We start from the raw sequence: 21,048 nt of genomic DNA, 5'->3' as shown, positions 1-21,048 counted from the left end.
TTTGTAGTCAAATCCTGCATCTGATACTCTTGTGAGTCACTTAATCTGTTTGCCTCAGTTTCTACATTATCTTTGAAAAGAGGTAATAATAATAATAACAGTTACCTCCCCAAATCATATAATTACTATATATCACTTAACACAGTATCTGTACATAGTATACCCTTTATAACTAAAAAAAATATATAAATATAACTTGCTATTAAAAATCAGTCGTTGTATAGATGGATATGTAGTACTTAATCCCTACAGTGAGCATTGCATTAAGTAGAGGGGACAAGTCTACAATTCAGCAGACATTTATTAAGTGTTTAGTCTCTACGAGTCACTGCACAAATTAAATCAGTCTAGCATGCTAAGTAGGTACATAACCAACCCCCAGAGAGACAGAAGTAATCTCTTCCTCCTCAGATTCCCTGTATCATTTTATTTTTTTAACTCTTTCATGTACTTATGGTATTTTGTTTGGCATTTTGCCAAAAGGATCAGTGTCTTCCTCTGTACTTTGTAAATGTGAGTTATATAAATATGAATTATTTATATCAGTCGATACCTAGTATACATAGCATATATACTAATACATGTTATTTGATTAAGATAATATGTGGTACTTTCCAAATGTCTTAAAAGGAGGCCAAAATTTTATAGGATTCTATTTTTATCTGGGTTACTGGCATAAGTAGATACTTGTCAAGACCTTGTTTAATTGAAAAGGTATTCTGTTTATATAGTCCTTTGCAGAAGGTTTAATTGATTTATTATTTGCCAAAGAAAGTAGAAGGAACCTTTAGTATACTTGGTGTATCTTTTTTTAAAAATCTAATTGGTTCTTTTAAAATCTCAATTTCAATATAACCTTATAAGTAAATCAAGTGATGAAGAAAATTCTGTGGTACTCTTTCAACGTTTTGATGGCTGAAAATTCTGTTCTCTTTTCCTGACTGACTTACCAAGTCATCTCGGTCTACTTTGCTGAATCATCATGATATCATACCCCCTAACTTGATATTCCTGAAGGCTCTGACTTTGGCTGTGTTCTGTCTCAGTGATTTAACTTGCTCCCATGGCTTTATGGGATGTGGAGACATCTCAAACTCACTATGTCCAAACCAGAACTCAATATCTTTCCTTCAACCCCACCCTCTTCCAATTTTTGTTGAAGGTACAATCATTCTTCTAGTCACCCAGGTATGTAACCTTAGCATTATACCCAGCCTCTGATTCTCTTCACCCATATATCTAATCAGTGACCAGGTCTTAACTGTCAATAATAGCTCTGTAACCATAGCCATTCACAGATATGGCTCCTTCTATTAGTAATGGATGTTGTATGTTGATTTTGTTTGTGTGTATGTTCTATAATTCCCTTCAAAGCTTCCACTTCTGTAACTTTCTCTCTCCTTCCCCCGAAATCCCTTACTCTCCATCATCCCAACTTCTGAGACAAGTCAATATTGAAAACTTAAGATTTGGAGTCTGAGAGAGACAACTGACATTGGAGAGATGTTTTAGACCTGCAACATCCAAAGTTCCCCAATCTAGCTAAAACCAGGGTCAGATCTGTCTCCACCAAGAAGAATGACTGTTTAGGAGAAGAAAGTCTTCCAGTGAAAAGGGTGGTAGTGGTGGGGGCAAGGGGGAAGGGTCAAAAGAAAAAGAGAGACAAAGCCAAATCATTTTGTGAATTCCACAGTGAGAAGCCTCCAAAGGCCAAATTCTACAACTTTGGTCATTTATCTGATAAAGAATGCATGAATTCATCAGCAAAAATCTAACCTGGAGGGTGAACCAAAATCTAGCTAGTTAATCAATCACATTGCCTTTTGTACCACTTTATTTCAAGCCTTCATTACCATTTCTGGACTATTGCCATTACCTCCCAAGTGGTCTACCTATTTCAGGTCTCTACCTAATCCAATATGTCTTCCACATGCCTGCCAAAAAAGTTATCCTTAAATGGAGATCTGACCATGTAAATTCAAATGGCTCTTTATTGCCTTTAGGATAAAATAAAAACATTTCTGTTTGCCTTTTGATGCCCTTTTCAACCAGGTTCCATCCTATAGTTCCATCCTTGTACATTATTCTCCTTCCTATAAAGCTATGGTCCAGCCAAACTATCTTCCTCTCCCTGTTTATCACACAGTACTCTCCATCTTCTTCACATTGGCCATTCTCCATCCTGGAAAGAATTCTCTGTTTATTTCCTCCAAGCTTAAGCATCACCTACACAAAACTTCCCCAATCTCTTCAACTATTAATACTCTTACTCTCTAAGTACCTTTTTTTATTTCATATTTATTCTGGACCACAGTTACACTGCAATGGTTATATATGTACTTCTTCCTTCAAGCAACCCACCCCCACTCCAAGAATGTTAGCTCTTTGAAGAGTTAGAGATTGTTTTATTCATGTTTTTTATTTCCGTCACCTAGCACAGTGCCTGACACAGGAAGTAATGTATAATTAGATTTTTCTCCCCAGGACTCTTAAATCCCAGCTTCCCATGCTCCTTTTCATGTTACATGCTAATGTAGGGAAGTTTTGGGTAGCTCTGCCCCCTCCCTCTCTCTCTCTGATTGCAGCTATGGAAGTGGGTTTGAGGCAGGCAAGAGAACTTATACTCCTATTTCCTTTTTATTCCTTCTACTTCAAGTGATTATTAAAATTTTTTTATAAAATTAATAGTTGGAGACAATATTGATTTAAATCTTACAGCATTCAATAAATGCTTACTTACTTATTGATTTCCCCCTACCCCCCCAGTCACATGTAGAAGCAATTTTTAACACTTTGTTTCCTCACATTTTGAATTCCAAATTCTCTACCTCCTCCTTTCCCTCTGCCCTCATAAGACAATTTGAGATAGGTCATATAAAACATTTCCATATTAGTCATGTTGTAGAAGAAAGCAAAGACCAAAAGATAAACATGAAGAAAATAACATTAAAAATAGTATGTATGCTTCAATCTGTAATCAGACTTTTGTCAGTTCTTTCCCAGGAGGTGGGTAGTTTTTTCATCATAAGTCCTTCTGAATTGTCATAGATCTTTGTTGATCATTACATAATATTGCTGTTCCTGTGTATGATGTTCTCCTGGTTCTGCTCACTTTTTATCAGATCATGAAAGTCTTTCCAGGTTTTTCTGAATTGTTCATTGATTTATATGAATTTTCTCCATTCAGAAAAAACTTGTATATATATTTTCTTTTTGATTTTTCTTCCTTAATCTCTTAAATCTCCCCTGACCTACATAACTTCAATTACTTTTCCCTTCTGCTTATAGTTATTTTCCCTCATTCAGTCTTTACCACTCCAGTAAAAAAAGATGCTAGGTTTGGAGTTAGAGGACCTGAATTTAAACTCCAGCTATACCTTTTACTCTAAGCCTGTGTTGCTTTCGGCTAGTCATTTAACCTCTGGGATACAGTTTCCTCATTTGAAAAAAGAAAATGAAGGAATTAGAACCCATTACCTCTTAAGATTCCATCCAACTCTAAATGTATAATTATCTTAAGACACATATCTTCAAGTTAAATTTCTATAACTCCCTAAATGCCAAATTGTAGTGTGTGTTTTTGCCTAATTATGAGTGTCCTTTATCACCATTGGATTATAGGCCTTTTATAATATATTCAGTATAGGTAGAGGGTGTTAGAAATGGAAAATATCTTAGAGGATAAAATATCTAGTACTCAAATCATTCAATTATTTATGCTATAAGTAACGAACCTGACTTGTTATTTTTTCTGAAAATTATAATTGAGGTGATGACATTTGATCCTTTGTTGTTTTTAATTTTGCTTTGTTAATAGTCCTCCCCCCTTTTTAGTAGAGTTGATAGTTGTAAAATGTACGAATATATTTTGCTAGTAAAATTGAGCTTTTTCAAATGTGATATAACAATTGCTACAAAGGATAAAATGAAATTTAATTACCATCACAAAACAAAGAACCTACTAATTATTTATCCATTTGGTTTTTCCTGTGTGGATAATAAAAAAGGCCTAAATTTTGACCAATTGTGGGTTTCTTTAGGAGATTTTAATGTTAGAGTTAGAGTTAGAACTCAATTTATTTAGGTTAGTGTTATTTGCAAAAAGGAGTATATCACTATCTGTGAGGAAATCTCATTTCGCCTCAGTGGTAAACATCCTTTATGACAATAGTAGACACTTGTTGAATATATCTTACTGTCTTTTGCCTCGTTTTTCTTTAATTTATTTTTATTTTTTCTTTTGCCTCTTAGTAATTGTCAGAAGATCGTGGAGCATTATATCTGTTAAATTTTTTTTTAAGGAAATTTATATAGAGAGGTTAGCCTCTCAGGCGAGCCCACAAAATTCTGTTCAATCCAGAACATAGCTGGGGATCTAATCATCACTTATGGCATTGTTTCTATGGGTAAACTAATTCTTATGATGAAATGAGAATTTAGTGGTTTGGAAAATGCTGATATTCTTGGACACAGACATGTCAGCTTTCTGATGTTTGAGAAGGGAATGAAGTAATAGTAGGAACATTTCTATCATTGTGACCTTCTGGGTTCCTGTTGTACTGTGAGAAGAGAACAATAAAATTCTAGAAATGTTCCTCTGCTCTACTTTAGGTCCAGGTGTTAGTTGGGAAAAGAGCATCATAAGTTCAGGGCATGTGCAAGAGAGTAAGCAGGTAGTTTGAAAGTGGGACTGCAAATCAAGTGTTTTTACAATTTGGGGAATATGTGTAGCTCCCATTTTCTGTTATCAAGAAGTGTTAAATGTCTTAATTATTTGCCAAAGATTAAAGTGAAATTTTTCTCTTTTTATGATAATAGGCCTCAGGAGTCCAAGTAGCTGATGAAGTATGCCGCATTTTCTATGATATGAAGGTTCGGAAATGTTCCACACCAGAAGAAATCAAGAAAAGAAAGAAGGCAGTTATCTTTTGTCTCAGTGCTGACAAAAAATGCATCATTGTGGAAGAAGGCAAAGAGATCTTAGTGGGCGATGTTGGTGTAACCATTACTGATCCTTTCAAGCATTTTGTGGGAATGCTTCCTGAAAAGGATTGTCGCTATGCTTTATATGATGCAAGCTTTGAAACAAAGGAATCAAGAAAAGAAGAGTTGATGTTTTTTCTATGGTAAGTATCACCAGAAATGAAATTCAACAAATTTGAGATTATAGTATTTCCTTATGACATCATTCTTAGAACTATCTGAGATTAAAAGGCTTTAGAGTCTTCTCAAAACTGCCTTTAATTTTTTACTGAGAGCTTAATATAATTTTGGGGATGCTTAATTTTGGTTGTACAATCTAATATCCCTTCATAGCTCCTTAAGGTAAATAAGCTTATACATATAGCTTCTGTGTGTTTACGAATTATAAGCTAAAATCTTAATTTACCCAAGAAATATCTTCTGGCTTAACCAAAAAGAATGGTATCTTATTTGTTCAGTTATGCAATGCCTTTTTCATTACAGATAGGTGTGCCCTAGATTAACTTTCCTCATTTTTACATTTGGGAGCTAGGAGTTGTAATTCATAAATTACATTTGTTGATTAAATATATTTAGTTGTCTACTAGACAGTTCTACTTCAGTACTTTTCTGTGGTGTTGAACTGACCTGGAATATAGTTGGGAAAAAAAAAAACCCCAACGCATTTAGATTCCAAGGACCTGGTTCTAATCCTAACTGCCACTTATTAGCTATGGGATCTTGGAGAGCTCACTTGGAGACCTCAGTTACTTATCTATAATGGAGCTCGATCAGATGAGGGTTTTTACTATTATAGGAAAGCAATTCTGATAGGTTCCCCTAAAATCAGAAGACTCTACTTAGCAATGGACTATATGGTTACTATCTTGAGGACCAGTCTAGTTAAATTTAAAGTGTTATTAGGCCACAATAGCTCTGAGACCTTCTACCAAATTATAGATGGACTGTGATTGTAGTGTTTTAGAACTATAACTATACTATAACTATAACGAACTATAACTATTAACACAAATGTACGTAACACTGCAACCTGTAACATTTAAAAGAGTGGATGCCATAAACTATTATATTTAAAATAGTTGTCTGCCATAAACTGTGGCAGTTAAGAGTTAATGCTATAAACTGTAGTGAGTAAAATAGTGGAAGATATAAATTATAGTAGATATAAGAGTGGGTGAGTAAATTTGTGACCGCAGAAAATATGTTTTTCACCACAGTGTCTTGTTTAAATCAAATATTTAAGGTGGTCACCAGGGAAATATTCCCAATTATGAATATATCCAAGTCAACTGGGTTTTATAGAGATTTTTAATTAATAATACAATGAGGAATCAAAGAAAGAGAGAAAAAGGAAATAAGTATGAAGGGCCTTAAGCCAACATGGCCTAGACCTGAGTCTTAAGAGAGAGAGAGATCAGTCAGTCAGTCTTTTATCACTCACCATAAGGTCTGTCGAAGCAAGGATTCTAGTGACAGAGTCTCCTCTGAGAGAGTTCCAGCCAGGGTCCTCCTCAAAGAGCCTTCCAGCCAGAGACTGTTTCAAAGGGCCTCTCTCAAGAGCCTCCAGAGGGACAGAATCCCCTCAGAGGAGCTCCAGTGAGACCTCCTTAGAGATTGTCCTCCAAGAGCTTCCCTTCTCCAGAGCCTCCTTAGAGATCTTCCTCAAAGGATTGTCCCAAAAGGATTCAGCTTTTTCTTATATAGGGGGTTTTCTCCTATGTCACCTCTCCTAAGTTCTTCCATCTACCAATCACAGTAGATGTTTTCCAAGGGACAGCCCATTCTGAATTCACTGCTGGGTCCACTAATCCCTTTAGTAAGTTTGAATCAGAAAAAAACACTGCTAGGTTGACTAATCCCTTTAGTAAGTTTGAACCAGAAAAACTTCTGAATAAGTTTTCACCTCTTTGCTCAAGTTTACAAGTTGCCTGACCTTTCTAAAAATTCTAAAAATAGGCATGGGTTAAAGTACTTTCATTGTTTAGCAAGGAGTTTTCTCCCCCAAAGCAGTCCCAAGTACTGGTGGAGTAGAGGTCCTCCCATTTCTGATCCAAGTAGAGTTCTCACTGTCAAAATGGGGAATGTTCCCAGTAGGGAATTGTTCCAATTGAGAATTCCCCGATTTGGAAATTTTTAACATTCACAAGTCTGAGAAATTTCAAGATTCACAAACCTGATCGTTTTTTGTTCTGCCTCTTTCAGTATACCCAAGTTAAGACGACTAGTCTGGTTCCCAGGTAATTTGTAAGATCAAGCTTTATCAGCTTTCTGGAAAAGTCCTTTAACATTGCAGGTCCTCAGTTTCTTCATCTAAACAAGGGGGGATTTGATTAGATGAACTCTTAAGGTCTTTTCCATTTCTATATCCTATGATCCTAAACTTAACAGATCTGGAAAATTGCATATTCACTCCTTTCACTTTTTTTTTCTTTTACTGCTTATTTGTAGAGTTAAAAATACTAGGAAGGCTTAAGATGCATGTCTTTTAAAATTAAGTCCCTCACTAGTTCTAGTGTTTCTTACTAGAAAATCCCAAGATTAAAAGGATTGCTATTATTAAAGAACAAATACAAGGCTTAGCTATAGAGCTGGAAGGGACTGATTATTGAGTTAGTTTTTAAACTAGGATTTCTGAACTTGTTTTAGAAATATTTTGATTATTGTATTTCAGTATAATGTTTCTTTTTAATCTTTCATATTTTACTTTATGCATTTAAAAACATTCTTAAAATGGTTTCCTTAGCTTCCCCAGGCTGCCAAAGGGATACATGAATTTAAAAAAGGCAAAAAAAATCCCTCATCTGATCGAGCTCCATTATAGATAAGTAACTGAAGTCCCCAAGAGAACTGCCCAAGATCCCATAGCTAATAAGTGGCAGTGTTAGGATTAGAACCAGGTCCTTGGACTCTAAATGCATTGGTTTTTTTTTTTTCAACTATAGTTACTCAGTGATAATATAAACTATCTGACTAGGGCAGGAAAAAAAGAGGCTTCTTTATTGTGGTTGCATGCATGGTAGGCAAAGAGGAAGGTTCTGTTGCTTGAAAAGGGAGAGCAGTTGTGCAACTCCCAACCCATTTTGTTTTATTTATTTTTTAAACCCTTGCCTTCTGTCCTAGATTCAATACTGTGTATTGGTTCCAAGGCAATGGGAGTTAAGTGACTTGCCCAGGGTCACACAGCTAGAAAATTGGCTAGATTTGAACCTAGCACCTCCCATTTCTAGACCTTAGTCAATCCACTGAGCCACCCAGCTTTGGCTCTTCCCTCCCCCCAAATTTATTTTAGCATGGAAAAGACCTCTTTGAGCTTTAATATTCGCAGTATGCTGGCTAGAAATGTATTGTTGTGTAGAAGATAGAAATGGCCTCAATCAAAAAGACCTTAGTTTAATTTTGACTTATCAGATATTGGTTATGTGAAGCTGGGCAAGTCTATAAATTTTTAAGGCAATTATCTTAAGACATTAAGTTTCAGAATACTGAGGGAATTTCCTTCTCAAGTGTACTCAAGGATTCTTCATAGGGGCCCATTTTTCCTTAGAAAACTACACTGTAACATTATTTATGATCTATTGTATTAAAAAAAATTTTTTTGTTAAATATTTCCCAATTATATTATACTCTGATTCAGTCTTCAGAAATGTGGGGCAATTTTGAAACTTTACCTATGCCATTGAAATCATAAGTCCAGAACAAAACAGACAAAAAGTCCAGCAAAACTTAATTTGTAACTTTCCTTCTTGGGATTTGTAGAATCAGCATCATTATAGTGGTTCTTTTCTGCAATATTAAAATAGTGCTTTTCAATGTAGCCATTACATATATAGGCCCTTTGTTTTTACTTTAAGAATTGATCCATTGTAACTTTCATTAAGACTACAGTACTAGGAAAAAGGGAAATGGTGACAAGACAAAAAAAATCAAGAAACTTTGTTTATTCAGATACCATATTAAAGGAAATGAACCAACTCTTCTTTAATTCAGGCCTGGTGCTTTATCCACTGAGCCACCCTCCCAAGAAAAGAATTTAGACTTTAAACTTGTGCTCAGGTGTCATAACAAAGATAAATAGGCTTTTGATAATAAAGTTTTACTTTTGAAGTTTTCTCCAGGATGAGCTTGTTATTACTCTTGCCTTTTAATTTTGATCTGTTCTGATTACTAAAGTGACACTTTTTATTAAAGTGATTTATAACATTTAAGTATAGTTTTCCTTTCAAGAAGGAAAAAATACATCTTTAGCTATTCACCTTTTCTCATCTTTCCCATCAGGTTAATTAAAGGAAGAAGGCTTTAACTTTTGTTTCCTGGTAATTGTATCATAGTATATGTTTATGCTGTATTTTGGATAAAGGGACCAGAGGATCTGTCCATAGAGGATCTGTCCACATCTAGAGTTCCTTACAGAGTATTCTAGTCTCATTCCTGTAGTCTGCAGCTTGACAATGGAGAATTATTATTGGAAACCCAAATCTAATGATCGAACATTAGCCATGGCAAGGAAGCTAGAGTTACTATCCTTGAGAGGTGCAGAGAATTGAGGTTCTACATCTCTTTAAGAAGTTATCTGGTTCTTTGAAATTATAAAGAACAAGTTCCAGGATTCTCCTTCCATCTTGTTTCATCTCAATGCTTGAATTAGAGTAAACAACATTTTTAAAGAAAGGTAGATAATACCTTTTCTTGGCAACTCAAGGATCACCTGATCTCAAAAATTCATTAGATACATTCTTCTTTGAAGTTAGGGGAAGGCAGTAGGTGAAATTTCTTATAGGAATATAAACATAATTGATAAGGAGAGTTTTGACATGTTTAGGAAGCAAGTAGTTAATGAATGCTAAAGAAAGGCTAGCACAAATTAATTGTTCTCTTTGACTGCAGAAACAATATAGTGTGAGGATAGACTTAAAACTTGGAAAACAAAAAGTAGGATGAGGTTGGAGGAAGAAAGAGTTTGTATTCATTTGCTTTATTTTTCAGAAAACTTGAGTACTGTTGCCAAGAAAAAGGTGAAGCGTAAATTATTTTCAGTATTCCATCAGGAGTAGACAACTTGAAATCTTTCTAAATGTTTAAAATTCTTATTGACATTGAAAATAAATTGACAACTTGTGAAGTCATTGTTGCTTAATACCATATGACTTATAAAGAAATCGTTCTTAGATTATAGTCTACATTTTTTTTTCTTATCCTGCATGTCTTAGAATGTAGTGATGTCCCCTCTAACTTTTGAGACTACAGTCCATGAATTTGTCTCAGGTATTCTGAGTGATTTCTCTCCTTTTCCTAATCCAGCTGTGGAAATCCCTTCTAAAATCTAGTCAGGGACTATCTTTATGAAGTCTTCCCTGCTCCTTACTGGAAGCCAGATTCTCAGTATTCAGATTTCTCAGCATTTTTTTGCTTACATACATGCCTTAATATTCCTATTAGATTGGTAGAGACTTTGAATGAAAAGAGTATCATTTCATATTTGTGAAATAAGTCATACTCCCTTCTTAAACTCTCTTAATCTTGAATTGAATCTTATTATTTTTAACAAGCTTGAAACCTTATTTTTTGTACCTTGTTTCAGGGCACCAGAACTAGCACCTCTCAAAAGTAAAATGATCTATGCAAGCTCCAAGGATGCAATCAAAAAGAAATTTCCAGGTATGAATTAACTGATAAATTTAAATTATGGGAACAATGGGTAGAAATGGAAGAAAGACAGTTTTTAACTTGATATGAAGAAAAACTTTCTTATAATTAGGGTTAACTTGGAGTGAAATGAGTTACTTTGGGATGAAGCAGATTCATATAAAAGCAAAAGCTGGGTAAAGTTTGAACTTGGTATTTTTATTAAGGTCACTTTCTACTCAGAAAGTCCAGAGGAAACTCCCCAAAGAGTTTTTTCTCCTCCCCTGGGAGAGTAATAAGCAAAGATTGAAACAATATCTGTCCTCAAAAAACTTCCGTTTTTATTGAGAAGACACATACAAATAAAAGTATTAAAATAAATACAAAATAGTTTGATACATATTTTATTGACTGAAAAATGCAGAGAATGAGAGGCCACACTAGATTTTGTTCATGAATTATTTTTAAAGCATTGGTTATAAGTAGAGTGTAACAGCATTTTAAAGATTTTTCTTCCGACAAGATGTCTCCCTTTCATGTTAAAATCATAACCTTGTCTTTAAAAAAGAGAGGGGAGAAACACAGAGGTTTTTTCTTGGAAGGCTATTATTTAAAAAAGGTGCTATGGGTGCTTCTTTTCTTTCGAGAGTTAAAATAGATAGCAAGTACATTGAGGTGGAAGCATCCTCTGCTAACCACAATTGATGCCATATGCTGGGTTTGTGTGCTTAGTCTTCGCTTCATTTTGGTTCTCAGAGTTTAGTTTAAAATACACTAATGTGATCTAATTGGTTAGTTAATAATTCTTATATTTTTGTATCTTCTAAGTAATAAATTATATTGACATGGAACTTAATGAAATTGAATTGTAAACAGAACTTTGCACAAATGGAATAACATGTCCTTGACTTTGGAACAAAGGGGCCTTTGAGTGTCATGATTTTTAGATAATTTATGCCAACAAATTGTGTAGATGGGAAGGGAGTGTACAGCTTATTTCTATCTGACCTGTTTCTGTTTTAGCAATGACAGGGGCAGAGGGTATAATAATCACTCAGATTTTAAAGGGTCTGTAAACATTTAAAAAATAGGAGATACTTAAAGAACGGAATATAAATATTGACATAATCCATAAATGAGAAGTTGGTTTTTTATTGTGTATCTAAAAGCAATAAGAACCTTATTTCACAGGATCACATAGAAAAGAAATTCGATTTTTTGTATTTCACCCCAGACTGGAACTGGAAACAGTGGGTGGAAGTTACAAAGAAGCATGGTTAGGCTTGAAATCCCTACAAACCAACCAACCAAAATATTTTCCTAAGAATTAGAATCATTCCAGAATAGTAAAGGCTGTCTCTGAAGGTAGTAACTTCTTCCTCATTAGTGGTCTTAAGCAAAGGCTTGATAACCATTTCTGCTCTGCTTGTTGTGGAGAAGATTTTTCCTTGCATATGGCCAAACTAAATATGGCCTCTGTTCCTTCCAACTATGAGATTCTGTGATTCTAAGCTTGGGAGAAATCACAGAAAAAATCAACTACTGATTCCATGCTTACTTTTTTGTCTCTGTGAACTCTTGAGATTAAGATACATATCTAAGACATTCTTGATTTAGATATGAGAGGGACAGATAGGCTTTCCCAAGTGATTCTATAACAGATCATATCTTTTCAGTCAGTAATTAAGCACCTATCATGTGCCAAGCACTACACTAGGTATTGGGGGGAGGGGTAATAAGCAAAGATTGGAACAATCTCTGTCTTCAAAAAACTTCCATTTTTATTGAGAAGACACATACAAATAAAAGTATTTAAAGAAATACAAAATAGTTTGATATCTATTCTATTGATTGAAAGATGCAGAGAATGAGAGGCCCCACTGGATTATTTTTAAAGCATTGGTTATAAGTAGAGTGAAACAGCATTTTAAAGATTTTTCTTCTGACAAGATGTCTCCCTTTTATGTTAAAATCATAACATTGTCTTTAAAAAAGACTATTTGAATCCATGAACTGATTTATCATAATTTAAATACAATTACAATATAAAATATAAATAGAAGAGGGAGATACATGTTTGCCATTGGCATGGAGGATATCCCACTAAGTTCAGATGGAAGAGGAATTTTCTTTGCAATGAAGTCTTTCAGATGCAATTTATTAGTAAATGATGTTGTGTGGATTGCAATGAGGCCTGTAGTATTTCTGAGATTTTTAAATGAAATACATGTTCAACACAAAAATTTAACTGAATCATATACACAGGAAAAAAGCCAAGCATATGAAGAATGTATTGCTGAGACTGATATTCAGTTGGCTGTTCATCTCCAAAAAGCTAAATCCATCAGTACATACATCTTGGACCATTATTACATATGGATAGTGAGCTGGGACTAGAAATGAATAGGAAGAAGTAAAGAGAGTAGGGAACAGCTAGGTGGCCCAGTGGATAGAGCACAGAGCTTGGAGTCAGGAAGATCTGAGTTCAAATCCAGCAGTGTGGCTGAGCAAATCACCTAACCCTTATTTGACTCAGTTTCTCATCTATAAAATGGGAACATACTAGAAAAGGAAGGGGCAAACAACTCAAGTATCTTTGCCAAGACTGAACTACTGAACACAGATCCCTGAGGAAATTATCCAGTACTTTCAGTGATAACCAAATTCTTTTTTTTTTTTTGAGGGTAAGTGAAAGAAGAGGATAGAGTATACAATGAGGCAGTCTGCAACTCTTCTATTTATGCACTATGTTGGTAACAAAAGCTTGAATGTTAACATTGAAAATATTTACAGAGCTAAACTTTTTTTTTTTACATATATCCACTTACCATGTGGTATAAGCTAATTCCTTGGAAATCATGTCCTATAAACTAAATACATTCATATAGTTTACAATAAGCTTGCAGCAAAGTATGCATCATCAAGTAAAATTTTAGTTTTTAATGCATAATACTTTAAAAATGTCACAATTTTGTGGCTTCTGAATGCTTAATTACTTGATTCGAACAAAGGAATGGAACAAAAAAGATCACCAAGATAGGCCTAGTTTTAGGATTTTTTATATTCGATTCGTTCTACTTTCACATCATCTCCAATTAGCTGATACACTGTAGAAGCTTGGATATCCATCAGTACAAATGAAGGAATGATGTTTGTTTCCAGAGCATTATAGGCTCCAGTGGCAGATCCTGGATTAATGTAGAACTTATTTTCATGTTCAGAGGCCTTGTGTGTGTGTCCTGAAATGAGAATATCCACATCAAACTGTCTTTGCAGCAATGCTAAGCTGGCCATATCGCCCCATGGAATGACTTGATGTCCGTGGATCAAACCAATTTTGAACTGCCCAACAGTCACAACCTTCTCTTCTGGATAATTCAGATTCTCATCAAAGTCTCCTCTAACAATGTGGACATCTCCAGCTAGAGTCTTGAGATAGTCATAACTTTCTTTGGTGCAAAGATTTCCAGTGCAGAGGATGTGCTGGATTTTTCCAGGCACCAGCAGTTTTTTGAATTTAGCTGGCAGACTGTTGCATCAGTGGGGGATATGCAGGTCTCCTAATACTAACACCAACATCCTGTCACTGGCCCTGCTCCGCCACAGATACAGGCACCGCCACCGCCTCCTTCCTCAGCTTCCCGAGGAACCCCAATAACCAAATTCTAATTGAGCCAGAGTTCCATCTTATTTTTTAAAAAATGCAGTATACTTCTTGTGGTGCCATTATCTATGAATCATGAAAGAATTAAAGTGATTCATTTCAAGGGCAAAGGAGAGACAACTAGGCCTGGAGTGGAGAGGACCTGGGTTCCATTCTGGCCTCAGGTACTTCCTAGCTGCCTCACTCTGGGCAAGATATTTGACCTGTTTGCCTAAGTTTTTTTAAAAAGGGCATTGGAGAGCTATAATAACTGGGACACGTAGGTCGCAATATACTACCGAGAAAGAAATACGAAGAAATATAAAAATAAAGAATTTCATAAGATATGACCACAAAAGGAGGTAGGCCAGTTATGTAGCAAAAATGAGGAATAACTACTTGATCCCTTGTTGCTGTGGAACCAATACACAGTATTGATTCTGAGGAGGCTGAGGGATTAAAAAAAAAAAAGCTTGTCATGTATTCCAACTTGCTTAGTCATTCCCCCCAAATTTAATAATGTTTATTTAATTGTATAGAAAAGCTTTAATATTGCTGAACTATTGTTGTGTTGCATGAGATTATAATTTGAATGAGAATAAACTGCCCAACCTCATAATTAGATTTCTGTATTGAACAGAAAGATCAGAGTTGAAATAGGTAATGGCTCTTATAGCCCCTGAAAATCCTGTTGGAAATTTTCCCTCTTTAGTAACTGTCAAAATTGGTTTTTCATTGGTACTCTGAACCCAAGACTCCATATCGATCTCAAAATTTAAGTCAGATATAAAAATAATTTAAAATTGCTTCATTAATGAGTGAATTGTTTTTCTACTACAGGCATTAAACACGAATGTCAAGCAAATGGACCAGAAGACCTCAACCGCGCTTGTATTGCCGAGAAACTAGGAGGATCCTTAATTGTAGCTTTTGAAGGATGTCCTGTGTAGATGATCATTCAGTGCCACAAGTTGAAAAGCTTCCATGTTTAATGTATCTTCTTGCTAAATATGTAAAACAAATATATTTAGGCCAGGGTTTCACTGAGGGGGAGCTGTCTTGTTCTAGATTAAACTAGATATTATATAAATCTGTATAAAAATAACCCTAAATAAATCTAAAGTTTCGTGGTTGTAAAATAAATTTTTGCTGTCTGACAGTCTATTTGGCAAGTTGGCAAGATTATTATTTAAGCTCAGGGTTTTTAATTTATACAATTAAAACCAAAAAAAGTGGCCATAAATATAGAATGGAGAATTTAATAGACATTTTTGTAACTTCTGTAGTTACTGTCTCTCCTTTGGCCATAATCTGATGGCAGTTTAGGCCCATTGGAAAAAAAAAATCCTTCCTTGAGCGAAATAGAAACTGGCTTTAAAAGTCTGAATGAATGGAAAGCATTTCTCCTCAAAAATTCTAAAACCAGTACTAATCCACTAAATAACAGTAGTAAGTCAATTCAGGCTGTCTTCACTTTAACAGTTAATGTGTGATAAAGACTGCCTTAAAATTGTGTACACAAGTAGTAAAAGCTGATCTTTCAAAGCACTCTTTAAAGCACATAGAACACAGGAAGCAACTCCTTGAACCTATGGTAAAAGCTCTTTTATTCACTGGCTGTGAGACTTTGTTCTGATGAAATAATTTTTCATTCTGGAAATCACAATTCTGGAGTGATCGTGAAATACCTTTTATGTTACACCAAATTATTACACAAAACAAATTCTAGCTCTGCGGTAACCCGGTTTGTCGATGAAAATGGCAGCACATTGTGTTGACAAGCTGGGAGGCTTGTGATATCTTGAATCGTGTATCCTTCAGAACTATCCTGCTTCTAGTACTGTAAGCTATGGAAGATCATTAAGCAGAGGTTTCTTTTGGGACATGGGGAGGCTTCTTAATTTCCTATAGAGATATGTTGATTGTTTGTGAAATGGGTAACAGGTATGAGACATAATACTCACTTTAATCATCTACTTTAGAAAGCTTTCAGTGATTGTCTTAACACCATGGGCATAACACTTTGGAACAGTGTAGAGATGCACAAACAAATCTAGAGATAGCAGATTGGCTTTATTTAATAAAGGAAGCATTTTTAACTAGTCTCCGGTGTAATTTATTCATGTGTTCATTCAGGACAAAAGGACGGACCTATTTCCAGGGTTTTGTGAGGACAGTCGAGATGATGCATGTAAAGCACTTTGCAGGCTTTAAAGTAAATGCCATCTATTACTATTCAGTTTTTCTAGGGGTATGACTTAAGCAACCCTGGGGCCAGAACACTGATCCAAGGGAACCTGTCATCTTCTTTAGGAAGCACCTATGATATGATAAAAATGAGTCCTACCTTAAGTATCTTGTAATCCATGGAAGCTCATAGGTGGCTCAGTGGACTGAGAATCAGATCCAGAGATGGGGAGGTCCCGAGTTCAAATTTGGCCCCAGACACTTCCTAGCTGTGTGACCCTGGACAAGTTACTTAACCCCCCCCCCCCCACACACACACTGCCCAGCTCTTCTGCCTTGTAAGCAATACACAGTATTGATTCTAAGATGGATGGTAAGGGTTATCTCCCCCCCCCCCCCCAAGAAAATCAAGATTAAAAAAATGCCAGCAGTGACTTTTCATAAGGGGGTGGCACCTGACCTAGGTGTTGCTGGAAGGGACTCTTAAGAGATGGGAAAGGGCCCAAAAGACTGACCTTTGATCCAGCCATAGCACTGCTGGGTCTGTACCCCAAAGAAATAATAAGGAAAAAGACTTGTACAAGAATATTCATAGCTACCCTCTTTGTGGTGGCCAAAAACTGGAAAGGGAGGGGATGCCCTTCGATTGGGGAATGGCTGAGCAAATTGTGGTATATGTTGGTGATGGAATACTATTGTGCTAAAAGGAATAATAAAGTGGAGGAATTCCATGGGGACTGGAACGACCTCCAGGAAGTGATGCAGAGCGAGAGGAGCAGAACCAGGAGAACATTGTACACAGAGACTGATACACTGTGGTATAATCGAACGTAATGGACTTCTCCATTAGTGTCAATGCAATGTCCCTGAACAATCTGCAGGGATCATGGAGAAAAAACACTATCCACAAGCAGAGGACAAATGGTGGGAGTAAAAACACCGAGGAAAAGCAATTGCAGGGTTGAGGGGATTTGATTGAGGAGAGACTTTAAATGAACACCCTAATGCAAATACAAACAACATGGAAATGGGTTCGAATCAAGGACACATGTGATAGATACCCAGTGGAATCGTGTCAGCTATGGGAGGGGTGGTGGAAAAGAAAATGATTTTTTTTTCCCAATGAATAATGTTTGAAAATGACCAAATAAAATAATGTTTAAAAGGGGAAAAAAAAGAGATGGAAAAGGAAGAATATTCCAGGCAGAGGGACTTCCTGGGCAAAAGAATAGAGATAGGGATGGACTGTTTGTGGATTTTTAGGATGTATAGTTAAGGAAATGATAATTAAGGAAAGAAAGGGGTGTAGTGTGATAGAAAATAAATCTGGAAAGTTAGGCAGGAACCAGAACATCTTCCATTTTGGAGAGGACCAATGACATGAATTGGATTTAAGACCAAGTCCAGATGGCCTGGGATGCAGTGGTCTGACCAAGCTCTAAGCTCGCCACAGGGCCCGCTTCATTTTCCTTCATGGTCACTGGAACGTTCTCATTCCCCATTCCAGTCACATCTATCTAACTCATCAGCGGGTTCAGGGCCTAAAACCCAATTTGCCATGGTGAGCCAGATCACAGAGGACTCTCAATGCCAGAAGGAGGTATTTTATTTTAAGGCACTATACTGAAGATTTTTTTAGCAGGGAAATGATAGTTTTGCCTGTGGCTTAAAAATATTAAGGGTGCATTAGAGGGTAAAGATCAGAAGCAAAGAAACACGAGGTTACTGCATTCTGGGAGAGGTAATGAACTGAACTAAGATACTGTGAGAGTTGGGGAAAAGACTCGCTGGAGACTTGGTATCTTTTAACCAAGAGAAAGTTGGGGAGAGTAACGGGCTTCTAGGAAGTGACCAAGTTCATCGTTCAGATGATAATCTGAGAAATGACTGTCAAGGAATGGACTCTTGCCAGGCCGCATGAAAGTCTTATGGGGATGGGGAGGCAGTGATCCCAGGGATCTTGAAAGGATCATTGGGACACGAGGAAAAGAGCTTACCTGGTGTGGGGGAGGTGCTGCTACCAAAAGGGTCCTAGAAGGAAGAGGTGGTAGGGAAGAGCCGGAAGATTTGGGGTAATTTGCCTGGGAAGTGTTACTGTGCAGCAAGGAGGCCCCAGTTTAGATTAGATGCTGTGTTTGTAGTGGACCAAGTGTGGCTTCTTTAGGAGGCCACATGGCAAAGGCAAGTGCTTTGGATTGTCTAGTTAAGGGGTACCCTCGGGCCACATGCACCCTGCTTCCTCCCAACCCCCTTCCAAACAATAACATGGTCAGGATTTTTTTTAACCCTTACCTTCTGTTTTAGGATCAATATTATGTATTAGTTCTAAGGCAGTAAGGGGTGGTGGTAAGTGACTTGCCCAGGGTCACACAGCCAGAAAGTGACTCAGGCCAGATTAGAATTTTTTTTAAGATGAAAAATTAATAAAACCTAGATAGAATGTTGGGTTTAGGATCAGGAAGACAATTTAAATCCTGCCTCAGACAGGCTGTGACCCTGGGTGAGTCACTTCTCATCTTCTTTTCCTCTTCGGTAAGCTAGGTGGCACAAGGACCCAGATCAAATCCAGCCTGATGCTGGCTGTGACCCTGTGCAAGGCCCTTAACCTGCTGGGATGCTACCTCCCAGGATTATTGTGCTTATCAAATGACAAGGTGTGTGTGGAGTGTGTAAACCTAAAAACAAGGAAGCCTCAACCTTCACTTGGCTATCTCTACCAGAAATGCCTTTTGCCACTGACCGCTACCCTCCCGCAGGCAGGAGCAGCTCCGTGGTGCTGGGACTGGGGAGGGACGGGGAACAGCAGGCATTTGTTCTTGCGCTACCAGGTGCCTGGTTCTGTGCGGGTAGGCACCCCCATCCCCATTTTATAGGGGTTTCTGAGGAAGCAGCAGAGGCTGGGTCTTGCCCCCACAGTCATGGCCGGGGTCTGGAGTTAGATAGGAACTCGCATCTTCTTGACTTGGCTGAGCCACCCAATTTCAGTGAGGGAAGGGCTGCTTGCTGGGCTTCTGGTGCCATCGTGCTGCCAATGGCACATGAAGAGCAAGAGCTTGGGAGCAAGCGGGAACAGCACCAATGCTCGGGGTGGCAGGAGGGCTTTTCTAGAGCAAGGCTCTCTTCAAGAATAACAGCCGGGAGGTGGAGTCTGGTTTAGGACAAATGGTGGGAATGCAAAATGGCACTAGGATGACTAAATCAAGTAGGTAAGCACCCAAGCGCATTACAAACAGGTGCCTTTAAATAGGGTTCCTTCTACTTAGGGGTTCCCTTGCAAGGTCATTGCTCAAGTGAGGTTGAGCCAGTGTCAAATGAAACCTAATTAGGAATCGAAGTCTAAAAGGCTATAATTTCTGAGATGAATCACTGGGGAAATGATTGGCTCGATACGACCGTTCAGAAATCCACAAAGCGCAGTGAGCCTACAGTAAGACCAGCAACCCGAAAAATAAAATCTGGCTTGTGGGCTTCCAATCACTGAGCTACTGGGTGGCCTTAGCAGTGATAACATTTTGTGCTGACCCAGGAAACACTGCTTCCGTTTCTTGACCTGGCTCAGCACCTTCTGGACCACTTCGGGTGGAAATATTGGGGGAAAAGACATTTCCTTCTGCCTTCTAGCAGAACTATAACTAAACTAGCTGGCTCCATAGGGAATTCTAGCCAGGCTGCAGCTGGAGGACCCACAACAGCCAGTTCTGCCACCATTGAGACATAATTCCTGGGTTCAGAATTTTGATTGAAGTTGAGGTGAAAAAAAAAAACAACACCCCCAACAATATCCTAAAGAACTCATCTTATCCAGGTCAAAAGCTCCAGGGTTCCCACAGCCTGGGGACTTGGGTGGGTCTAGATGTCTTATTTATTAGCTGAGATTTTGAAAGAAGCTCTCCATAAAACTTCAAGGGTCAGGAACTAGTCTAAGGAGATAGGAGAAAACTGGGCTGAAGCAAATGAAAAACATTTCCCCCAAAATCCTTATCAGACTTCACAAAATTAAACATCCTACTGTCTTGTCCCTTAAGATGGCACCAACTTATTCAAAAACTCAGAGCTACTTCAAGGAAACCCCCGAGTTCACAACTGGTCACAATACATGTAATGCTGTGTGGCGCTGTGCAAGTCACTTAACCTGTCTTAGTTTTCTCAAATGTAAACAGGGGTAGGTAATAAGAGCACTCACCTTTCAACGTAGTTGTATCAAACAAGATTTTTTACCTATAGAAGGCGCTATAGAAGGGCTTATTTTCACCCCCTCCTAAAATGTTAGGCTCATTAGTTCCATCCCCTCCTTTTATAGAAAACGAAACAATTTGATGCCTGGAACTGTGCAAGGGATCATGTGGTATGATGGATGGCCAGTTAGACTGCAGTGCTTGGAAGACTTCATTTCAAATCCTGCCTCAGAATCTATGTAGTGCTGAGCCAATCTACCCAACCTAAATCAGCTTTCTAATTTGTAAAATGAAGGAGTCTCCGCCTCAGTAGTGTTGTGTTTAAATGGCAATAATCTATACAAAGCACTTTGCAAATAGAAGTGGGATATTATCATGAGCAGGAAAGGAGGTAACATTGCCCAGGGAGAGTGACTGGAGCCAGGAGAGGCTCTATTT

At 37.3% G+C, this 21,048-nt stretch overlaps 1 protein-coding gene and 1 pseudogene across 1 annotated transcript in view; one reads left to right on the top strand and one right to left on the bottom strand.

Annotated features, from left to right (window-relative positions):
- Nucleotides 1–16,347, top strand: part of DSTN (destrin, actin depolymerizing factor) — a 35,398-nt gene extending 19,051 nt beyond the window's left edge. The window contains exons 2-4 of the mRNA XM_007476653.3: nt 4,819–5,126; nt 10,562–10,638; nt 15,089–16,347. Coding sequence (XP_007476715.1) covers nt 4,819–5,126; nt 10,562–10,638; nt 15,089–15,198 — 495 coding nt within the window. The 3' untranslated portion in view covers nt 15,199–16,347. The remainder of the gene's footprint in view (nt 1–4,818; nt 5,127–10,561; nt 10,639–15,088) is intronic.
- Nucleotides 13,270–14,323, bottom strand: LOC103101464 (vacuolar protein sorting-associated protein 29-like; annotated as a pseudogene).
- Nucleotides 16,348–21,048: the final 4,701 nt, after the last annotated feature.

This window comes from Monodelphis domestica, chromosome 1 (genome assembly GCF_027887165.1).
Source record: "Monodelphis domestica isolate mMonDom1 chromosome 1, mMonDom1.pri, whole genome shotgun sequence".
In the NCBI taxonomy this organism is placed as follows: Eukaryota; Metazoa; Chordata; class Mammalia; order Didelphimorphia; family Didelphidae; genus Monodelphis; species Monodelphis domestica.
Note: the sequence above shows the minus strand (reverse complement) of the source record. Positions and strands in the feature narration are given on the sequence as shown.